The sequence below is a fragment of the Octopus sinensis genome, linkage group LG9, assembly GCF_006345805.1.
Source record: "Octopus sinensis linkage group LG9, ASM634580v1, whole genome shotgun sequence".
NCBI classification, from domain to species: Eukaryota; Metazoa; Mollusca; class Cephalopoda; order Octopoda; family Octopodidae; genus Octopus; species Octopus sinensis.
Window position 1 is genome coordinate 4929698 of NC_043005.1, and position 23306 is coordinate 4953003.

Genomic DNA, 23306 nt, shown 5'->3' on the forward strand with positions numbered 1-23306 from the left:
TTTCTGTCTTCATTCCTGATCTTTCTCTCTCTTGTGCCACATAAAAAGCACTAAGTCCACTCTGCTGAGTGGTTGGTGTTAGGAAGGGCATCCAGCTGTAAAAATCCTGCCAAAACAGTCACAGAAGTCTTGTGCAGGCTTTGGCCTGGCTGGCTTTTGTGGTACCGTCCTACCCATGCTAGCATGGAACACGGATGTTGAATGATGATGATGGGGATGATGATATAGGATATATATGGGGATATTTTTATAAGATAGGATATCTATAAGATATATCATCATCATAATCATCATCATCATTTAATGCGCCGCCCAGTCCAGGAACTGAACCCATGATCTAGTAGTCATGAGTGCAACACCCTAACCACTGGACCACGTGCTTCACACACACACACACAGATGCACATGCATAATGGCTGACCAGCTCATGACAAACCATCCAGCTCTGGCCATCATGGAACAAAGGTGTTTAATGATGGTGGATGATGATGACCACAACAACAACATCATCATCATTATCATATTATAGGTGCAGCCATGGTTATGTGGTTTAAGAAGTTCACTTTGCAGCCATCTAATTTCATGTTCAATCCCACCTTTTGTTACCTTGGGCCAGTGTCATCTCCTAAAACCTCCAAGAAAACCAACGAAAGTAACAAGTGTCCTGTGTCACGATAAATGACATTTAAAAAAAAATTCTTTAGACATAAAATTAAACAAAATGAATAAAGATTAGAGTGTTTTTGAAACATTCTTCTTGTTGTTTCTTTTTCACCAGGGTTTTGGCACTCGTTGATAACTATGGTGTGTTATCAATGTACGACCTGAATGGTTATAAAGATAACAATGGGAAGAGCGGAAATACGGAGCGACTGAATTTTGAGCGGAAAGATGTCTGGAACATCAAATGGGCCTATGTAAGTTTTAAAACTGTCTTTGGTGTTTGTGTGTGGGTGTATGCTTACACATATTTAGGAGTATGTATCGTTTGTCGCCTTACTGGCATCGTTACCAACGTCGCCTTACTGGCACCTGTGCCAGTGGCATGTGTAAAAAGATTCGAGTGAGGTCATTGCCAGTACCGCCTGACTGGCCCCTGTGCCTGTGGCACGTAAAAAGCACCCACTCAGAGTGGTTGGCATTAGGAAGGGCATCCAACTGTAGAAACTCTGCCAGATTAAGATTAGAGCCTGGTGCGGCCGTCTGGTTCCCCAGTCCTCAGTCAAAATCGTCCAACCCATGCCAGCATGGAAAGCAGACGTTAAACGATGATGATGTATGTATTTATGTGTGTTTTGTGTTTGTGTTTCCCTGTCATGCCATCATGTGATAGTTTGTAAACAGCATCACTGCCATAGAAACAGTGGCCTTCATTTCCATGCTTTTTTGTAAATATATCTGGCCATGGGGAACAGGTGAGGGCTGGCAAGAGGAAGGGTATCCAGCCACAGAAAATCCACCTCAATGAATTTTTCCTATAGACGTAGGAGTGGCTGTGTGGTAAGTAGCTTGCTTACCAAGCACATGGTGTTTACATCCCTGTGACTTAGCAGGTCGGCAAAAGAGACCAATAGAATAAGTACTAGGCTTACAAGGAATAAGTCCTGGGGTTGATTTGCTTGACTAAAAAAGGCGGTGCTTCAGCATGGCCACAGTCACTGAAACAAGACAAAGAGTAAAGAGTATACAAGAATGGTAAAGTGGACATTAAATTGATGATGATGATGATTTACTCTCTTTTATTTTTGATATGTCATAATTATATACTTTCCTTAAAGAAATATCCATATCAGGGCATTAGAATAGCTCTGTGCAACAGTCTTCACACTGTGTGCTTGGCTGCAGGGATTGGTTTGGCTACGCTCAGTGTAGGTGTAATATCAAATCAAAACCAAATGGAAATTGTAGTTGTGGCCTATGGCCAGTGCCGCCTGACTGGCTCCCATGCTAGCAGCATGCAATAAGCATCATGCATGCGTGGGTCATTGCCAGTGCCACCTGACTGGCTCCCATGCTGGAGGCATGTAAAAAGCACCATCTAAATATGATTAATGCCAGGCCCTCCTACCCTGACTGGCTCTTGTGCCAGTAGCATGTAAAAAGTACCATCCGAACGTGGCTGATGCCAGTTCCACCTGACTGGCTCCTGTGCTAGTGGTACATAAAAAGCACCCACTACACTCTCGGAGTGGTTGGCATTAGGAAGGGCATCCAGTTGTAGAAACATTGCCAGATCAGATTGGAGCCTGGTGCGGCCTCCTGGCTTGCTAATCCCCAGTCAAACCGTCCATCCCATGCTAGTATGGAAAACGAATGTTAAACGATGATGATGATGATGATGTTTGCTGTGAAAAAATGATTTTGACAATTCTATGTTCCACTAAAAAAAAATTTTTTTAATTCGGATCCCATGCCCCATCAATGGGAATCACTGACTTAATCCTTTTTAGCTTCCTTTTTTTTATTTTGTTATACCGTTGCTTTAGAATGGTACATGTATATTTCTGTGATATTCTAGGACAATCCTAATCTGTTTGCATTGATGGAGAAGGAACGGATGCTGGTTGTTCGAGGAATTGAACCTGAGGTCAGTACTTTACAGTCTATTCTCTTTCTTTGTATCAGTCCCTTGTGTCTTGCTCTATTATTTATTTAATACCTGACCCCTTCCACCATATTTGTACAATTAAATGGCAGCCTATTTATTTATTTGTCAGACCACTTATCCGTGTAACCATCTCTTTAAATCTATGTTTGTTTTATGAAATATATCATTGTCTATTTGTTTGTCTATTTGTTTGTCTCTGTCTCTTCCTAGCAATCTATATATGTCTGTCTGTCTGTCTGTGTTAGCTTCTGTGACTCAACTGTTTCTTTGGAATTTATAAGGAAGGAATCAGGGTTGCGTCAGCAGATGGACATTAACCCTGTCATTCTGTGTTCCTGGTATTCCAGGAATAGCCTAAATCTAATCTAATCTCGGATTCCTAGTAAAGTGGTAATGAACAACACGTGCAGAAAAGGAAGATTAAATACTAGAAACAGACAACAGATCATGTGACAGCTTTGTAGTCATGTGACGTGTTTATAACTCATTGTTAATCCCCACACCCCACTCTTGGTTCCTTTGTCTTTAATTGAAAAAAAAAAACAGATTTTGTTTGCAATGAAACAAGCGTGTGATGAACCCAGCACTTCATCTGGTAAACAAACAAGGGCCAGACTCTTTACAGTTGATGAAATTATTCATGATATTTATTCTTCAGATGAAGAGTTTACACTGAAGCTGGCAATGAGAGTGATTCAGACAATCAGACTGGCGAAAGTGATGAGGAAAGTGGTGATGAGGATGAAAAGAAAAGCAGTGGTTAAGAGACAGGCTGATTGTTGTTATTCTCCTGAATTGTTTTGTGATTCTCTCCTTTAGTTTTCCTGCAATCTTTACTCTTGAGTTCTGTATGCAGCTATTTATCTTTTTTGCTCTGGAGCCCAGTTGGAGGGTAAAGTTAGACACAGTGGCCCAGGTCTGAAAGGGTTAACTCAGGATCACATTTAGTTCACACTGGGTCTTGTGTACACAATGAATCGCGTGGTCCCTGTTCTGTTGCGTGTGTTTCACATTGTGTCCAGATGCAGTGAAGATGCCACAATGTGCCACTCGCAGATTTAGGATGAACAAATGTTATATTCGAGATGTGTTAATTAAGTTAAATGATCTTGTTAATGAGATAATTTTTAACACAGTAGAAACACAGTTATTATAATTAAGAAAAATTATGCCACTATCTATATGGCAATCATCTTGATCTTAAAAGAAAACCCGAAACCTTGAAATATAAATGCTTTCTAATTTAGACCCAAGGTCAGCAATTTTGAGGGGAAGGGGTTAGTCAGTACCATTGACTTCCAGCACTTAACAAGTACTTTACTTTTATTGACCCTGAAGGGATGAAAGGCAAAAATTAATCCTAGTGGGATTCGAACCCAGAAAGTAAAGAGTCAGAAGAACTGCTTCTAAGCATTTTGACCTGTGTTCTCGCGATTCTGCCAGTTTGCTGCCTCTGAAAGCGAATAAATAGAGGCAAAATACATATGGTTCTTGTGGTACCACGGCACAAGGTTATCAAACACATTTCGTTTTAGTGAGAATGTTGTAAGGGGAGTAACTCTGTACACGGACAAGTTACTTTCACATTCTAAACCCGTTTGACCTGGCAGGAACCTTTTTAATGACCCGAATCAGGAATTGATTTTACGTCACTTACGTAATTAAACTGCGTAGGAAGGTGTTAATGCCACAACTTCCCATTTCTCTAGTAATTCTGATTGCATTTTTTCATAACTTTTGTTTCTGTGATATTCATGTGATATCCTTCGTGGATGGAGAAATGAAAACACAGAGAGAGAGGCAGATAAATTCTCAGTCTCATGTTTAAAGACTAATATTTTATTTTAATATATTCACAATAATATATTTTACTGTAATGAGCTCTTGATACATAATGATATATAAATTGGCTTCAAATTTTGGTCTAAGGCCTGCCATTTTAAGAAAGAGTGCTCAATTCGTGCTCATTTTATCAACCCCAAAAGAATAAATGAAAAAAATCAGCTTCAGGAGAATTTGAACTCAAAATATAAAGAGCCTGGGAAAACGTGGCTAAGCATTTTGTCTGCTACTTTAACAATGCTGCCAACGCATCATCTTATAATTATATAATGAATTAATAATAATAACAATAATAATAATAATCCTTCTTACTATAGGCACAAGGCCTGAAATTTTGGGGGAGGGGGCCGGTCGATTAGATTGACCCCAGTACACAACTGGTACTTAATTTATCGACCTCAAAAGGATGAAAGACAAAATCGACCTCAGCAGAATTTGAACTCAGAACATGAAGATGAGCAAAATGCTGCAGAGCATTTTCCCCAGTGTGCTAACAATTCTGCCAGCTAGCTGCCTTAATAATGATGATAATAATAATAATAATAATGATGATGATGATGATGGTGATGCCGCCGCCGCCAACCTGAAGCAGTACCAGGCAGTGGCTCTCATGGCTTCTGATCTTAATTGATTGGAAGTGTAATCATGTACATTGTTTTGTCTTAGTATAAAAGACGTTAAATGATGATGATGATATATATATATATCATCATCATCATCATCGTTTAACGTCCGCTTTCCATGCTAGCGTGGGTTGGATGGTTTGACTGGGGTCTGGGAAGCCAGGGGCTGCACCAGGCTCCAGTCTGATCTGGCAGTGTTTCTACAGCTGGATGCCCTTCCTAATGCCAACCCCACACATATATATATATATATACCCTCACACACATACACATATATATAGGAGCAAGCATGGCTGTGTAATTGAGAAGTCTGCTTCCAAATTACTTGATTTGGTCTTAATTTCTTAATGGCTGGCACCTTAAACCAATGTCTTCTACAACTAACTCAGACCAGTTTGGTCGATGGAAACTGAAAGAAGCTTTTGTGTGCGTGTGCGTGCATGCATGCGTGTGTGTCTCCTTAACTTAACATTGCATGATAGTTGCAAACAAACCTCACCATCATACAAGCAGTGTGTTTCATCTTCAATAGTCTGTGAAAACATCCAACCATGGGGGAATCCAACCTTGCTTGGAAACAGGTGAGGGTTGATGACAGGGTGGGCATCCAGCTGTAGAAAATGTGCCTCTATGAATTGCATCTGATCCATGCACACATGGAAAACAATGATGATGATGAAGATGATGTTGACAGCAGTAACAATGATGGCAAGCTGAATTGCATGTTTGTCCTTGCAGATAAACATGTTTATCCCTGTCTTTTTCTTTTTAACATCAAAATGGTAACTAGATACATTATCAGCCTAGTTATCATACAAGGGTGAAAGATATGAATTTATTAAAAATAAAATAAAAGAGAGGCGCAGGAGCGGCTGTGTGGTAAGTAGCCTGCTAACCAACCACATGGTTGCGGGTTCAGTCCCACTGCGTGGCATCTTGGGCAAGTGTCTTCTGCTATAGCCCCGGGCCGACCAATGCCTTGTGAGTGGATTTGGTAGACGGAAACTGAAAGAAGCCTGTCGTATATATGTATATATATATATGTATATATGTGTGTTTGTGTGTGTGTGTGTTTGTCCCCCTAGCATTGCTTGACAACCAATGCTGGTGTGTTTACGTCCCCGTCACTTAGTGGTTCGGCAAAAGAGACCGATAGAATAAGTACTGGGCTTACAAAGAATAAGTCCCGGGGTCGATTTGCTCGACTAAAGGCGGTGCTCCAGCATGGCCGCAGTCAAATGACTGAAACAAGTAAAAGAGTAAAGAGTAATACAGTAAAAAGTAAAAGAGAGAGAGTCATAAAATTATTTATAAATTTAAATTTGATAAATAAAATTATGAATTAATGAATTTCTGTTTTTTTTTTCTTTTCTTTTTCTCCTTGATTTAGGAACCAGTTTCCAGCAAAGGCTATTTATGCCACTTCTCAGACTTGCAAATTAAAACTGTTCTCCTGGAACACATCATGACATACCCCCAGAACCCAACCAAGGATTTCGTTGTTGATATCGAGATTAAAGTAATTTGTTTTACATTAACTGAAATCAGTCCGGATTAATTAGAGCTTCTAAGAATACGAGGAGATAATTAGTTTTGCTGCTAATAATAATAATTGCTAAGGTCGTTTAGTCGCAGAAAGGAAAGCTCTTAGTTTGACTGCAGTTAGTACAATAAATTATTTATTTGGGTGCAACATATATGCGTAATGTATATATATATATATATATATTATATATATATATATATATATATATATATATATATATATATGTGTGTTGTGTGTGTGTGTGTGTGTGTGTGTGTGTATATATATATATATATATATATACATATATATATATATATATATATATATATATATATAATATATATATATATATACATACACACACACATATATATATTTATATCGTGTGTGCGTGTGTATATATATATATCTGTGTCTGTGTATATATATATTATGGTTGTCATTTTGATAAATGAATAAGTCAACATTTTAATATCCTAAAGTTGATGAACCAACTAATGAGCTTCTCCATTTTCTTATTTGCACTATATACATATCATGTGTGTGTGTGTATATATATATGCACACACACACATATATATGAGAAGGTGGAGATATGAAAGTAAGTAGCACTCAGCAAATATATTTAGACTTCAGTATTTAATAAGTAGTCGACTCAACCGCACATGACTTAAAGTTTTGTTGGTGCAGACATTTGTACTTAATTTGGTTAATTGAAGCCAACACTGGCAGCTTCCTTATTATGAAAAATTCTGTTTCATGAGAGAGGATTTGTGATAATCCCATGTCACAACTCTGTATCTTGAAGGTGTGACAATCCATGTGATAAATATGTGACATGAGGGGAAATGGTGTGATATGTCTGTGTAATAACCTTGTGCCATGAAGGGAGGGGAAATGATAAGTTCGTGTGTTGTGAGGAGAGATGGGGGTGATAAGTTGTCCCTTCTTCAAAGAAGGTATCCAGTCTGAAAATGCCAGTTGTCATCTCTTCCTATGACAGGCAATTCCATTTCACTTATTTTATTATCTCTTGTTAAATTTTTGAAGCAACAAATTGATGGAGTTGTTGGGGCATCGAATAGAACGCCTGTGTTTGTTTAGAGTCTGTGTTTTGATTCGATGTCAATATTTCTCTGGTACTATGTCACAGCTCTGGGACTACGAATATCATGCTAGCGTGGAAGGCAGACGTTAAATGATGATGATGATGATGAATATCACAGGAAAGAATTGCAAGATGGATTCTTCATGCCAAACCAACTGTCATTTGAACTCAGAACATAAAGATGAGCAAAATGCTGCAGAGCATTTTGCCCAGTGTGCTTATAATTCTACCAGCTTACTGCCTTAATAATGATAATAATAATAAGAAGAAGAACAATAACAAGAGCACTCAGGGAGCGTAAACCAAAGCAACACCTATGTCCTCTCAATGATTAGCCAGGGATGATTTTTAAAATGACAATATCTGAAATAAACTTGACTGCTCTCACAAACAAGAATACTAAAAATGAACCCGACCGCTCTCAAAAATTAAATAAAAAAACCTGAAAAACAATACAGAATTCTTGTCCAGTACCGGATTGATCTCAAAATCTAATCAGTTCATGCCCATCACGAGACCAAACATCCCTGAAGGTTTCATCCAAATCCATCCAGCGGTTCTTGAGATATCTTGTCCATAGAAAAACAAACACATCTGAAAACAATACCTCTGCCTTCGCTAAGGCAGAGGTAATAATAATGATGATGATGATAATAATAATAGTAATAATAATAATAAACTCCCTGATGCAGTACCAGGCAGTGGCTCTTATGGCTTCTGATCTGGAGATAGACTGAGAATGAGACAGTTGTGTTTGAGAATCCAGCCAGAAAGAGTAATGTCAGTTACCTCTGATGGGACCCTATGGAGGAGTCTACCCTTATGGCCCTCCGAAGAGTGGTGGGCAGAGATGATGAATGGATCCTTTGAGGGTCAGTAAAAAAAGTGTCAGTCAAATACTGTAGTTGATTCTTCTACTTCTCTCACTCTTTTAATATTTGTGAGAAAGGATTCATTGACGTGTAGTATTATAACAGAGAATGGGAACGAAGACGATTAATTTTGTGGGTTCCAGTGAAATATTTCATAGGATATTTCTCAGTGAAAATGGACGTCAAATAAAACAAGTGCAAGGGAGATAATTCTGATTAAATTTCTTGAAAAAGTGAAAACATATTCCAGCGTTGGTTCTAATTATATCATTTTACTAATCTTTCTAATTTTGACAATTTTATAGAGTCTACGAGATACTCGGGAGATGTTGACCAAAGTCAGTTTGGAAGAAGCTCTTCATTTTATTGAAAAGAATCCACACCCAAGATTATGGTATGTTGAGTTTTACAAAAATAACTGCTCCCCACCCCCCTCACAACACCACTGTCTGCCTTTTTCATTCAGATCATTGTTTCAACATCCTCTTTTCCATGCTTACTTGGGTCAGGTGGAATTCATTGTAGTAGATTTCCTATGGCTGGATGTCCTTCCTGTTACCAATCTTCACCTGTTTCCAAGGAAGGTTATAGTTCCCATGGCAATTAATGACAGGCTTTCATTTCAGTTTTCATTTACCAAATCCACTCACAAGGCTGTGATCAGCCCAGGGCTATAGTAAAAGACACCTGTCCAAGGTACCATGAAGTGGTACTGAACCCAAGACCATATGGTTGGGAAGCAAGCTTCTTAATCATACAGCTGTGTGTGAATGTGTGTGTGTGTGTGTGTATGTCCTTCACATCATTTGATGGCAGTGAGCAAGCCTATACTTTCATACAAGCAACATCATTTGTTTCTAATCTTCCAACAAGCCTGGCCAGGAGGAAATATTGCCTTGTTTGGAAATTGGTGAGCGTTGATGACAGGAAGGGCATCTGGCAGTAGAAAATCTGCCTTCAAAGATCCCGTCCAACCCTTGCAAGTGTGGAAAAGTGGACGTTAAACGATCTGGTGATGACTCATGGCTCTCAATGTACTCCATGCCATGTCTTTCCGTGTTTCCCTTTTTCCACAGGTTCCGTCCACTTTAAATGTCCTACACTTCATAGACAAAAAGGCTGTTTAGGGGTTGAAATGAGAGCCAGTAGTCCTCTCCCACCCCTGACTAATACCTCATAGTGTTTAGTCCACTTCTTGTATCCTCTTAGTTCAAATCTCTGTGGGGTCGATAAAATATCTATGTCTTTATTGCCCACAGTGGGCTAAACATAGAGGGGACAAACAAGGACAGACAAAGGGATTAAATCAATTACATTGATCCCCAGCGCATAACTGGTACTTATTTAATTGACCCCAAAAGGATGAAAGGCAAAGTTGACCTTGGCAGAATTTGAACTCAGAACGTAACGGCAGATGAAATACCACTAAGCATTTTGCCCGGCATGCTAACGATTCTGCCAGCTCGCTGCTGGGGTTGATAAAATATGTACCTGCAAAGGACTAGCTGGTGTAAATGTCCCCCTATGATATAAAACCTTAAGTATAGTGAAAAGAAGTCAATAATATTTAAAAAAGAACAATATTTAAAAAAGAATAATAATTATGGAATAATTAAAACAAACGTGTATATAGAGCTCAGGTGCACTACAACTTGTTCTGAAAGGTTAAAAAGGGGACAGGAAGCAGATATGTAAGTCAAGTAAATAAAACAGCAACCATAACCAAAAGAACGTGCAGAGTTCACAGAATAAAACAGTAAAAGAGGCATAAAAAGATGGAAGTATTGAATTTTTAGAATTAAGTAAAGCTAGAGTTGAATGGCTACTTTTGTAAAAATGCTTTCAAATTTTGGCACTTTTTTTTTACCGATTTTGAAAGGAAGAAAGGCAAAGTTGACCTCAGCAGAATTTGAACTCAGAACATAAAGACAAAGAAAATGCCACCAAGAAGCATTTTGTCTGGCTAACGATTCTGCTAACGATTCTGCTAACGATTCTGCTAGCTCACCACTTTATGTGTGGCTTTTGTTATAATAACGAGTTTATTGATAAACACATAGATTGGGTGTTCTACATCGCTTCAGAAAATGGTAAAAGAGGGGACAGAAAGCAGCAGTAAGTCATGTTGACAGCAATGACAGCCAAAAATACCTGCAAAGTACACAGAATAAAATGCAAAACAACAAAAGAAAATGAGCAGAGAAAGTACATGTTCATGGAAAATAGTTTTGGCAACTTTAGGAGAGCATGGAATTTTTGAAAGATTCTCATTCTTGGTTCCATTTTCCCATCTAAAGTTACAGTTAAAACAAATAAGTCGTCAACACTTTTGCTCAAATAATGAGCAAACTTTGAAGACTGACTTTTTATTTCTTCAATGGTTCTAATAAGTGCGCTTGCACTTCAGCTGTAACCCTAGATGTTTATTAAAGTAGCACTTAACTATAAAACAGTCCTCAAAAACTAAATCTATAATTCTTCAAAAAAAAAGCCAAAAAACTCCTCCCTGTGTGGCTCTGGGTGCAGTTTTATGAAAACAATGAGTTTTGTATTTTCCATCTTTTTTTCATTCCCTCTCAACTATTTTCTCTCTCTTTTCTCAGACAATTCTGTTGTCTGAATGGATGCAGGCATGGTCGTACGGTTGGAAAGAAAATTGCTTCCCAATCATGCAGTTATGGGTTCAGTCCCACTGCATGGCACCTTGGGTAAGTGCCTTCTAGTACAGCCCTCATGTCGAGAGTGCATTCGGTTGACGAAAACTGAATGAAGCCCATTGCATCTCTCTCTTTCCAGCTCTCTCTCTATTTATATACACTTGCTTAGGCATTGTGAGACTGGTGTAGATCTCGATAGATGTGGGCCTCAGAATGAGGTGTTAATCGAGTTACGGAGTGGTCAGATGAAAATGAGATGACACAGGAAGAAATGATTATCTTTATAAGCTTGTAAGCTGATGAAGTCATAAGATAATCGCTTATTCCTTTGTCATCTCATGGAGGCCAAGTGGCTGAGTTTGTTTTGAACATTGGGCCTCACAGAGGCAAAATGGCTGAGTTCCTTTCGAGCGATGGGCCTCACGGAGACAAAGTGACTTAGTTCCTTTTGAATGTTGGGCCTCACAGAAGCAATGACCGAGACCTTTGGCATTATGTCATGCTTGAGAAGAAGACCCATCAAGCTGAGCAAATTTGTAGTCATGGCAGATACTGGTGTCACACAAATGGCACCCATGCCAGTGGCACATAAAAGCACCCATTACACACTTGGAGTGGTTGGCATTAGGAAGGGCATCTAGCTGTAGAAAATCATACCAAATTAGACTGGAGTCTGGTGCAGCCTTCCAGCTTGCCAGCCCTGGTCAAACCATCCAACCCATGCCAGCAAGGACAATGGATGTTAAAATGATGATGATGATGGCGACGATGTATGTGTGAGTGCGTATGTGCTCCCATTTTTTGACATCATGTGATGGCTGTAAACAAGCATCACCATCATACAATCAGTGTTGTTCATTTCCAGTCTTCCATGAAAACTGTGTCTGGTCGTGGGGAAATATTACCTCAACTGGGAACAGGTGAGGGTTGGTGACAGGAAGAGCATCCAGCCGTAGAAAAATCTGCTACAATAAATTCCACCTGACCCATGCAAGGATGTGGAAATGGACATGAGAACAATGATGGTGATGTGTTGAATGACTTTTCTGCCTTTGTGCAGCACAGATTTTGTGGGTTGTGCAGGTTTTGTAGCCCCTGTCGGATCTCATTTCTACTGTTTAAACCACTGCCCACTTCAACTAGATTTATTGTCAAGTTTCATAGAAACGCCCCAAGGTTTAATTTACCAATGTTGGAAGATAAAATTTTAATTTTTGTTTGAAATTTATAGTTTTATTGTTTTTAATTTCTTTTAATTTTTCATTTTTTGTATTGTATTTGGATTTTTAAAAATTGGTCCCTATCAACTCTCCTGATTAAAATTACATATGTGTGTATGTGTGTGTGTGTGTTTGTGTGTGTGTGTCTGTGATAGTGCCTCTTTGGTAGCTGTAAATGAGAGTCACCATCCTACTGATGTGTGTTTCCAAACTTCTTTGGAAACATGCCTGGCAAATGGGAAAATATTATTTTGCTTGGAAACAGGTGAGGGTTGGCAACAGGATGGGCATCTACCCATAGGATATATGTCTCAACAAATTCTGCTCGACCCATGCAAGCCTGGAAAAGTGTGTGTTAAAACAAGGATAATGTTAAAATGATGATGATGATGATGATATTGTATATATATATGTATGTTTGTGTCTATCAATCTATCTATCTATCTACCCCTCTACCTCTCTATCTGTCTATCTATCTACCTCTCTATCTATCTATCTATCTATCTATCTATCTATCTATCTATCTATCTATCTATCTATTGATCTACCTGCCTATTTATCCATCTCTTTCTCTCTCTATGTGTGTGTGTATGTATATTTACATGTATATATATTTATATGTCTATCTATATTTATTATATAATGTGGAGGCGCAATGGCCCAGTGATTAGGGTAGCGGACTTGCATTGGTAGGATCGCGGTTTCGATTCCCAGACAGGGTGTTGTGAGTGTTTATTGAGCAAAAACACCTAAAAGTCCACAAGGCTCAGGCAGGGGGTGGTGGTGAACCCTGCTGTACTCTTTCACCTCAACTTTCTCTCACTCTTTCTTCCTGTTTCTGTTGTACCTGTATTTCAAAGGGGCCAGCCTTGTCACACTCTGAGTCATGCTGAATCTCCCCGAGAACTACGTTAAGGGTACACGTGTCTGTGGAGTGCTCAGCCACTTGCACGTTAATAAACGAGTTGCGACATCACTGGTGCCAAGCTGTATTGGCCCCTTTGCCTTTCCCTTGGACAACATCGGTGGGGTGGAGAGGGGAGGCGGGTATGCATGGGCGACTGCTGGTCTTCCATAAACAACCTTGCCCAGACTTGTGCCTCGGAAGGTAACTTTCTAGGAGCAATCCCAGGAACACCCATGACTGAAGGGAGTCACAACAATATATATATATATATATATATATATGTAGGTCCTGGGTTGAGTCGGGGTTAACCACAGTCAATAAGGTACTCAATACATAGCAGAGTAAATTAATTTATTTTATAGAAGGAGCTTCTACAGGACTAGAACTGTTTCATTCAAATGAAATCATCAGGAAGCTTATATATATATATATATATATATATATATATTATATATATATATATATATATGTATATATTTATATATAACAAATGAGAGAAATAGAAAATGGAATTCACAAGATTCCTTATTAATCACAATGATCTTGCATCAGTCTTGGACACCTGGTTGTGCTGCATCCTTCGGTGCAGAGGTGTCTCATCAGGTGACTTTCCAAAAGGTATCTTACTCAATAAATTTGGTTTGATTAGAATATTTTCCCTTAATTGCCCATAGTTGATTGCATAGTTTGGAATGATATATTTATATATGTATATATGTAGCTAAGGCGGTGAGCTGGCAGAGACGTTAGCACGCTGGGCGAAATGCTTAGCGGTATTTCGTCTGTCTTTATGTTCTAAGTTCAAATTCCGTTGAGGTTGACTTTGCCTTTCATCCTTTCAGGGTTGATAAATTAAGTACCAGTTGCATACTGGGGTCAATCTAATTGACTGGCCCCCCTCCCCCAAAATTTTGGGCTTTGTGCCTACAGTAGAAACGAACAGAAATGAATATATATATATATATATAGCTATATATGTATATTTATATATGTATATATTTGTATCTTTGTATGTACATGTGCATGTATGTATGTGTATATAGACACACACACACACACACACACATACACATGTGTATATATGTATGTATATGTATATCTGTATTATAAATATGTGTATTCAACCTATTCAACTAATTGTCCCCTGTGTGTGTAGTGATGTATATACAGATGTTCCATCAGATCCTACAAATTATTAGGCATCACAGAAAGCTCTGCTGTGGGAGGAGCCCCTAAAGATAAGGCAGAACCTGTGTTGCTAGATTTATCTATAAACGAGGCTGCAGTTTATTTTTCTTTATACTCGTGACCTTAACACCTTGATAAGCTGACTGAATACGTAATCATGGATAGATAGATATGAAAATTACTTCACCCTGGGGCATCTATATATGTAAACCTTAGCAAACAGGATGGTAACAGTTTTGAACTGAAATGGTTTGTGATGCTAGAATGGTGAAATGGTAACTAAGTTTCCATGACGATGTGATTTCAGATATGTTGGGGATGTGGGGGCTCCTATGAGAGGTCATTTAGCCCAATACATAAGGGGCCTGTTAAGATCTTGTTATCAACAGATAAAGTCCTGGATAGATAGGTTTGTAAGGTTTGGCAGAGGTGTGAGTTTGGGGTTGGGGGGTTGGGGTTAAGAAACAGAATTCCTCATGATAATTAATATTTACGTTTTTGTCGTCATCATCATCAGCATCAGCATCATCATCATCATCATCATTGTGATTGTCATCATTGTTATCATTATTCCCATCACCAAAACCACTACCTTCTTCTTCTTCTTCTTCTTCTTCCCCTCCGTCCCGTCCCCCCCCCCTTTCCTCCTAATGTCTGTCTTTCCATGGTGGCATGGGTCGAACACATTGTCAAGATCCAATGAGCCCAAAGACTGCATTGTGTTCCATTGTCTGCTTCAGTACAGTTTCTACAGTTGGATGTCCTTTCTAACCACCAATCACTTTGCTGAATGTATGGGGAGCCTTTTTCATGGCACCAGCAATACAGAGGTCTTTTAAAACCTTAATTACATTGTTCATAATCCTATCTGGCATTAGAAGAAACATCCAGCCATAAAAACCATCATGCCAAAACAGACAGTGGAGCTTGGCGTAGTTCTCTGACTTACCACTTACTGTCAAAACTGTCCAACCCATGACAGCATGGAAAATGGATGTAAAAAGATGATAATGATGATGATGATGATGGTGGTGATGGTGATGATAATATTTTTTTTTTGTTAAAGTTATTAAAATTGAGTAAGTTTTTGGTTTTACTACATGTTATTAAATTTTCGAAACTCCTTGAGTTTTCTCTAAAAAAAACTGAATTGAATAAATTTCGAAAATGTCCATATAATAATGGTTAATATAAATGTTGGTTGGTTGGTTGGTTGATTGCTCCAGTCACAGTTTATATCATTTAGAGAGAGGGGGATAGAATAAGAGATAGATACAAAGAGAGTTAACATAAGAGGTGCAGGATGAGGGTACATACTAAGCTTGGTGGCAAATACACACACACACACACACACACACACACGCACACACACACACACACGCACACACACACACACACACGCAATGACAAAGAAAGAATCATGGACAACAGGAAGAAGGGAAAGAGGAGGAGGAGGATGACAGTAATTATGAGGGGAGCTCAAATTTTGCTGGGATTGGTTTATGATGGAATTGATTGCAATTATGTTGAGAAAATTCAGAAAAACAGTAACATATATTTATTGCAAATATACAAATGAGAAATTTGTTTTATTTAATTATATTTCATGGTAATAAATATTTTTTCTTTTGAAAAATAAATATTCATTTCATCATTTTGTTTAAACCGGTCATATCCATCCCAAATATTCTACTTGTTCTAAGTTCAAACTGGCTAGATCCGGTTTCTTAAACCTCCCTTACAATGTTACATCATCAAAATCCCAAAGCTATGAGATAATTCATAATTAATTCAAAACGATGTGGATAAATAAGCAGAACATTTGACGGAGAATTCTGAATACTAAAAGGTTTAGCATCAAGAAATTTGATAAAAAGTTAAATTATAATTAGTGTATGTGTGCCATATTTCCTGATGTTACCCAGGGTAGCAAGAGTATACTTCCAGAATTATCCATCATGCGACAAGTGACATTCTGGTTATTGAATGAAACTTGCCGAAGATAAAAAGTTTCGTGTTTGTTCAATAGTAAAACTCAAAATAGATGTCTTTACTTTTTTACTTTTTTACTTTTTTACTTTTTTACTTTTTAGGCGTTTGCTGGCTGAAACTGCTTTGGAAGCTATGGATACGAGTATAGCTGAACAGGCTTTTGTACACTGCCAAGATTACTATGGCATTCAGTTTGTGAAAAAGCTCAATAACCAACAGGTTGGTGTCTTTAGGTTTATAATATAATGTTGTTGGCATGGCTGTGTGGTGAAGTTTGCTTCCCAACTGCAAGGTTTCAAGTTCAGTTCTACTGTGTGGCATTTTGGGCTGACCAAAACCTTGTGAGCAGATTTGGTTTGAAGGAAACTCTAAGAAGCCTGTCATACCAGTTGGCAACTAGTGTTGGCTTGTTTATTTCCCTGTAACTTAGCAGTTTGGCAAAAGAAACTGAGAGAATATGTACCAGGCTTTAAAAAAATATGTACTGGGGATGGGTTTTTTTTCGCTTAAACCATTTAAGATGGTGCTCCAACATGGCCACAGTCAAATGATTGAGACAAGTAAAAGAAAGATGTGTATGTGTGTGTGTGTGTGTGCATGCGAAGATATGTGGCCCAGTGGTTTGGGTGTTGCACTCATGACTGCAAGATCATAGTTTCAGACTCTGGTGCATTGTGTTCTTGAGCAAAACCCAGCCAGTGGGGTTGGCATCATTCGAAAGCAACAACAATATGAGAAACCACATTATGACCAGCAATGTATAACAACATCCAATAGTCTGGGAAATACAGTAATACACACACACACACGTGCATGTGCCTCTATATGTATATGCATGCATTGGGGGGGGGGTTACTCTTTTCTTGACTTTGCATGATAGTTGTAAACAATTGTCGCCATGACACGAAAGGTGTCCTTTGTTTCCAGTCTACTGTGTAAACATGATTGGACATGGAGAATGTTACCTTACTTTGAAACAGGTAATGGTAAGAACGTACCACTGAAGCATAACATCAACCAGTAAGCTGTGACTTCAAGATGAAAGATCTAACTATACAATTACTTTTTGTTTTGGGATTTGGTTTGCAATATTCTTTATATGCAAGATGTAACAAAAATTTTAGGACAATAAGAATAAGAAAAAAAGTGGACATTTTACCGATGAGTGTCATCATCATCATCATCATCGTTTAGCGTCCATTTTCCATGCTAGCTTGGGTTGGACGGTTCAACTGGGGTCTGGGAAGCCAGAAGGCTGCATCAGGCCCAATCTGATCTGGCAATGTTTCTATGGCTGGATGCCCTTCCTAACGCCAACCACTCCGTGAGTGTAATGGGTGCTTTTTATGTACCACTAAATGTGCCACTGAGGCTGGCAATACCTACGATCAGATTGTGCTTTTTACAGGCCATCGGCACGAGGCCAGTCAGGGTGGCGCTGGCAACGGCCACGTTCGGATGGTTCTCTTACATTCCACCGGCACTGGTATCACAGCTACAATTTCCATTGATATATAAAAAGGCACAAAAAGAAAATGACTCTCCCCAGACACAACAGAATATACAATTACTGCTGTGTAAATTCAGCACATTTGACAGTGAAGCTCAAAACCACAAAAACACTGGACTGTTTAACCCTTTCGTTACTGTATTTATTTTGAGATGTTCTGTGTTTCTTTCAATTATTTTAGATGTAACAAAGAATTTAGTAAAATAACTTCATTATCATTAAGCTAGTGTTAGGAACATAAATTGTGACTAAGGTTTGCTGGAAGATTTTAATTCAAAATTTATGAAAACAATACATTTGTACTACAGAGCCAGAGCCGGTTTCAGCCGAGTTGGTAACGAAAGGGTTAAAGAGGGAGACATTGCTAATAATTTGTCTTTGGTGGAATGTGTCTTCCTTCCTTGAATTTGAAAGAGTTTCTTTCTAATTTTTCTTGCTTTTGTTTTCTGTGATTCTTGGTTTAAAGGTAACTTTGATTTGCTTTTTCACATATATGTGTATGTGTGTGTATCATCATCATCATCATCATCGTTTAACATCCGTTTTCCATGCTAGCACGGGTTGGACGGTTCGATCGGAGTCTGGGAAGCCAGGGGCTGCACCAGGCTCCAGTCTGATCTGGCAGTGTTTCTACAGCTGAATGCCCTTCCTAATGCCAACCACTCCAAGAGGGTAGTGGGTGCTTTTTATGTGCCACTGGCATAGGGGCCAGAGGAGGCTGGCAATGGCCATGATCAGTTCCTGCTTTTTACGTGCCACTGGCATAGAAGTCAGTCAAGGCGGCGCTGGCATTGGCCATGTTTGGATGGTGCTTTTTACGTGCCATCAGCATGGGTATCACAACTACAATTTCCATTTGATTTTCATTTTGATGTTGATGTACTTGACTCAATAGGTCACCTCAGGCACAGCAGGCCGTCATACAATCCAAGGTACTTTGAATGGGCTGGGGCTGGTTATGTGAGACTGGTGTAGGATACAGGCATGAACTTGCTTTATTTTCCAGGTCTTCACAGTCTCAGCATATCTCCAGAGGTCTCAGTCTTTCGTCATTGTCTCTGTGAAGCTCAACGTTCGAAGGTCATGCTTGACCACCTCATCCCATGTCTTCCTGGGTCTACCTCTACCCCGGATTCCTTCAACTGTTTGGGAGTGGCACTTCTTCAAACGTCTCTCCTCATCCATCCGTAGTACTTAATCATCATCATCATCATCATTATTATCATCATCACCACTTTTAGTATCCATGCTCCATGCTGGTATGGGTTGGATGGTTTGGCAGGATTCGATGGATGCAAGGACTGCATCATACCCCACTGTTTGCTTCGGCATGGTTCCTATGGCCAGATGTCCTTCTAACACCAACCATAAACGTGTGTGTGTGTGTGTCTTTGTGGCTGTGTTTGTCCCCACCACTTCACTTGACAACCATTGTTGGTTTATTTACATTCTTATAACTTAACAGTTCAGCAAAAGAAACTGATAGAATAAATATCAGTCATACAAAGAAAAATAAGTACTGGGGGTTGGTTTGTTCAACTAGTACTCTTCGAGGCAGTGCCCCAGCATGGCCACAGTCTACTGACTGAAACAAGTAAAAGAAGATAAAAGATGTCTTCTGCCCCAGCAAAATAATCTTCCATCCGTTGGTGTTTTACAATGGTCAGCATCACCAACTGGATGTTATTTCCTGTCTTGGAAGGAATTAACCCCAAAGTGGCCGTGGTTGTTGGGTGTTTCAGAAGTTGGTGCTGAGGCGGCAACCAGACAAGGCATTTCAGATTCTTCGTTTTGATGGGGGGGGGGGGGGAAATAAATCGAATGACTTGGCTTTTGTATTGCTGCGTGTAGGGTCAGTTTTAAGGGATACTGAAGGGGCGAGGAAGGGCAACCTGGCTGTAGAATGTTTGCAGCAATGAATTGCAGGCAACTGATGGCAAGCATTGGTAAATGGAGATAAAAATAAGGATAACAAAGATGGTGGAGGCGGTGGTGTGGGGGTGATGCCAATGACAGTAGCAACAGCAGCTGCGAATGTAGTGATGGTGATGATGAGGAATCTAAAGAAAACAATATAATCTTAAATGTAAATGCATGGAGGTTTTTTTTTTTCCATGAGCATCCCTTGAATGTCTCCTCTCTATTGAGAAATACACATAATTGATTTCTTACTTTCTTTCTTTTTTATAATTTTGTTACTCTTGTTTACACACAAACACACACATACACACATTGTTTGTTTTGTCCTCTACTGTCCATAATGTTTTTCTTAATGTTTAACCCTTGTGGTTAATAAAGAAATCATTAACATTATCATTATTGTTGTTGTTGTTATAATTATAGTAAATTTATAATGGGTATATACATGTAGAAAATAGGTGCAGGCATGGCTGTGTGGTAAGTAGCTTGCTTACCAATCACATGGTTCCGGGTTCAGTCCCACTGCATGGCACCTTGGGCAAGTGTCTTCTACTATAGCCTTGAGCCAACCAAAACCTTGTGAGTGGATTTGGTGGACGAAAACTGAAAGAAGCCCATCGTATATGTATATATATATATGTATGTGTGTGTGTATGTTTGTCCACCCCAACATCGCTTGACAACCGATGGTGGTGTGTTTACGTCCCCATAACTTAGCGGTTTGGCAAAGAGACCAATAAAATAAGTACTAGGCTTACAAAGAATAAGTTCTGGGGTCGATTTGTTCGAATAAAGGTGGTGCTCCAGCATGGCCGCAATCAATTGACTGAAACAAATAAAAGAAAAAAATGAGGACTCCTATTCATATTATTTGATTACTGGAACAAAGAGATGTGCATCATGATGACACAGCTTAGATTAGAAACCCCTTCTGTACTCTCCCTGTATTCTTTTATTGTTTTACTTGTTTCAGTCATTTGACTGTGGCCATGCTGGAGCATTGCCTTGAAGGGTTTTAGTCAATAAATCGACACTAGGGTTTATTTTAAAAGCCTAGTATTTAATATATCAGTCTGTTTTGCCGAACCACTAAGTTACGGGGATGTAAACATGTAAACACACCAACACTGGTTGTCAAGACACAAAGACACACATACACAGATATATACATACTTTTATATAAAAAAGCACCATCCAAATGTGGCTGATGTCAGCGGCGCCTTGACTGGCTTCTTAAAAAGCACTAACCGATCATGGCTGTTGCCAGCCTCCACTGGCCCCTGTGCCAGTGGCACATAAAATCACCCACTACACTCTCGGAGTGGTTGGCGTTAGGAAGGGCATCCAGCTGTAGAAACACTGCCAGATCTGACTGGCCTGGTGCAGCTTTCGGGCTTCCCAGACCCCAGTTGAACCGTCCAACCCATGCTAGCATGGAAAGCGGACGTTAAACGATGATGATGATGATGATGATATATATATATATAATATATATATATATATATATATAATATATATATATATATATCATCATCATCATCATCATCGTTTAACGTCCGCTTTCCATGCTAGCATGGGTTGGACGGTTCAACTGGGGTCTGGGAAGCCCGAAAGCTGCACCAGGCCAGTCAGATCTGGCAGTGTTTCTACAGCTGGATGCCGTGCTCGGATGGTTTTCGTATGTGCCACCGGCACTGGTACCACAAAGCTACAAATTCCATTAATGTTCATCGAGTTTGCTTTTGATTTTGTCCATATATATATATATATATATGACATGCTTCTTTCAGTTTCCATCTACCAAATCCACTCATGAGGCTTTAGTAGAAAACTCTTGCTCTAGGTGCCATGTAGTGGGACTGAACCTGGAACCATGTGGTTGTAAAGCAAGCTTCTTACCACACAGCCATGCCTGCAGCTTATATATATATATATATATATATATATATATATATACACACACACATACATACACACATATATGTAAGTATGTATGTATTTTTGTATATATGTATGTATGTTTGTATGTATGTACGTACATACATATCTTTATATATAAAATTGAGGTTGTGTGCTGTCTGTCTCCTACGATTTAGATTCCTAACTACTCCCACATTTTGTGCTGCAGTTTAACCAAAACCGGGTATCTTATAATCGTGATTCATATCGAGCCCTTCTGGGTATTAGCATGCTACGATGAGTCTACGATTTAAAAAAAAATTTACAATAAATTTTTCCCATTTTTAATGCATTTTTGGCATATATAAGGGAAGTAACTCTCTAAAAATTTATTATTAAATCTCAGAACGTAAAAAGCTACAGTAACACCCCCCCCTTTGTGGTTAGCCATATTGAGATGGCTATTATACTTTACATCTCTAAAAATGCTTATATAGTTATTTCCCTTACAAACCCGAGCAACGCCGGGCGATACTGCTAGTGTATGTATAAAACATTTCTTTAGTTAGATATAATTGCACAAAGATGTTTTTTTAAAAATTCTTTTACAGATTGAGTCTATTAAGAAAGCTGAGGTGTTGTGTTATTTCCATAAATTTGATGAAGCGGAACAACTTTATGTCAGTATTGACAGATGGTGAGTTTACAAGAAATTTGGATTTCATTTGCAGCCGATATTGTCTGTGTGTATGTGTGTGTGTGTGTGTTATTAGAATGTACCCAGTACACTCTGTCAAGCGTTGGCATCAGCAAGGATGTCCAGACATAGAAGCCATGCAAAACCAGACATTGAATCTTGGTGCAGTCCTGTGGGTTGTCAAATCCTGTTGAATCATCCAACCTCTGGCCAGCATGGGACACGGACATTAAATGATGTTGATGATGATGTTGTGTGTGTGTGTCTGGGGTTGGGGTTCCAGTTATTTTACATATTCCACAATGACTCAAGTAATAATATACCACACTCATAATGTGTGTGTGTGTGTGTGTGAGTATGAATGAGAAAAGATCATGAAGTGGTGAGAAAGGATTTGCAGATAATACTATTCTATATTTTTTGGGGAGATGAGGAATTATTTACGTTTTTACAATGGATGGATAAGTGTCCTCACCTTGTTTACTGTTAACACAATATTTCGGCTGATGTATTCTCCAGTCTTCATCAGATGTTCTGGAGGAATTTTGAACTTGACCCTTTATTTGACTAATGGGGCACACTGTTCTCATTCCTAAGGTACGTTGCTGATGTTATTTTCTGTCGATATTATTTTTTCAAGTCCCTGCCTGGGATTGAACTTAGAATCCGAGGGTTAGTAGCTATATGCCCGTGGGCAATTATAGAGTGAATTTTAGGGCTGGTTTTTTTAGGGCA

General features: G+C 39.0%; 1 protein-coding gene across 1 annotated transcript in view; it reads left to right on the forward strand.

Annotated features, from left to right (window-relative positions):
- LOC115215771 (WD repeat-containing protein 35-like) overlaps positions 1-23306 on the forward strand; it is a 125449-nt gene that overhangs the window by 29690 nt on the left and 72453 nt on the right. Inside the window, exons 17-22 of the mRNA XM_029785071.2 lie at positions 779-917; positions 2519-2587; positions 6464-6592; positions 8887-8975; positions 16647-16764; positions 22486-22571. Of these exons, the coding sequence (XP_029640931.1) occupies positions 779-917; positions 2519-2587; positions 6464-6592; positions 8887-8975; positions 16647-16764; positions 22486-22571 (630 nt within the window). The remainder of the gene's footprint in view (positions 1-778; positions 918-2518; positions 2588-6463; positions 6593-8886; positions 8976-16646; positions 16765-22485; positions 22572-23306) is intronic.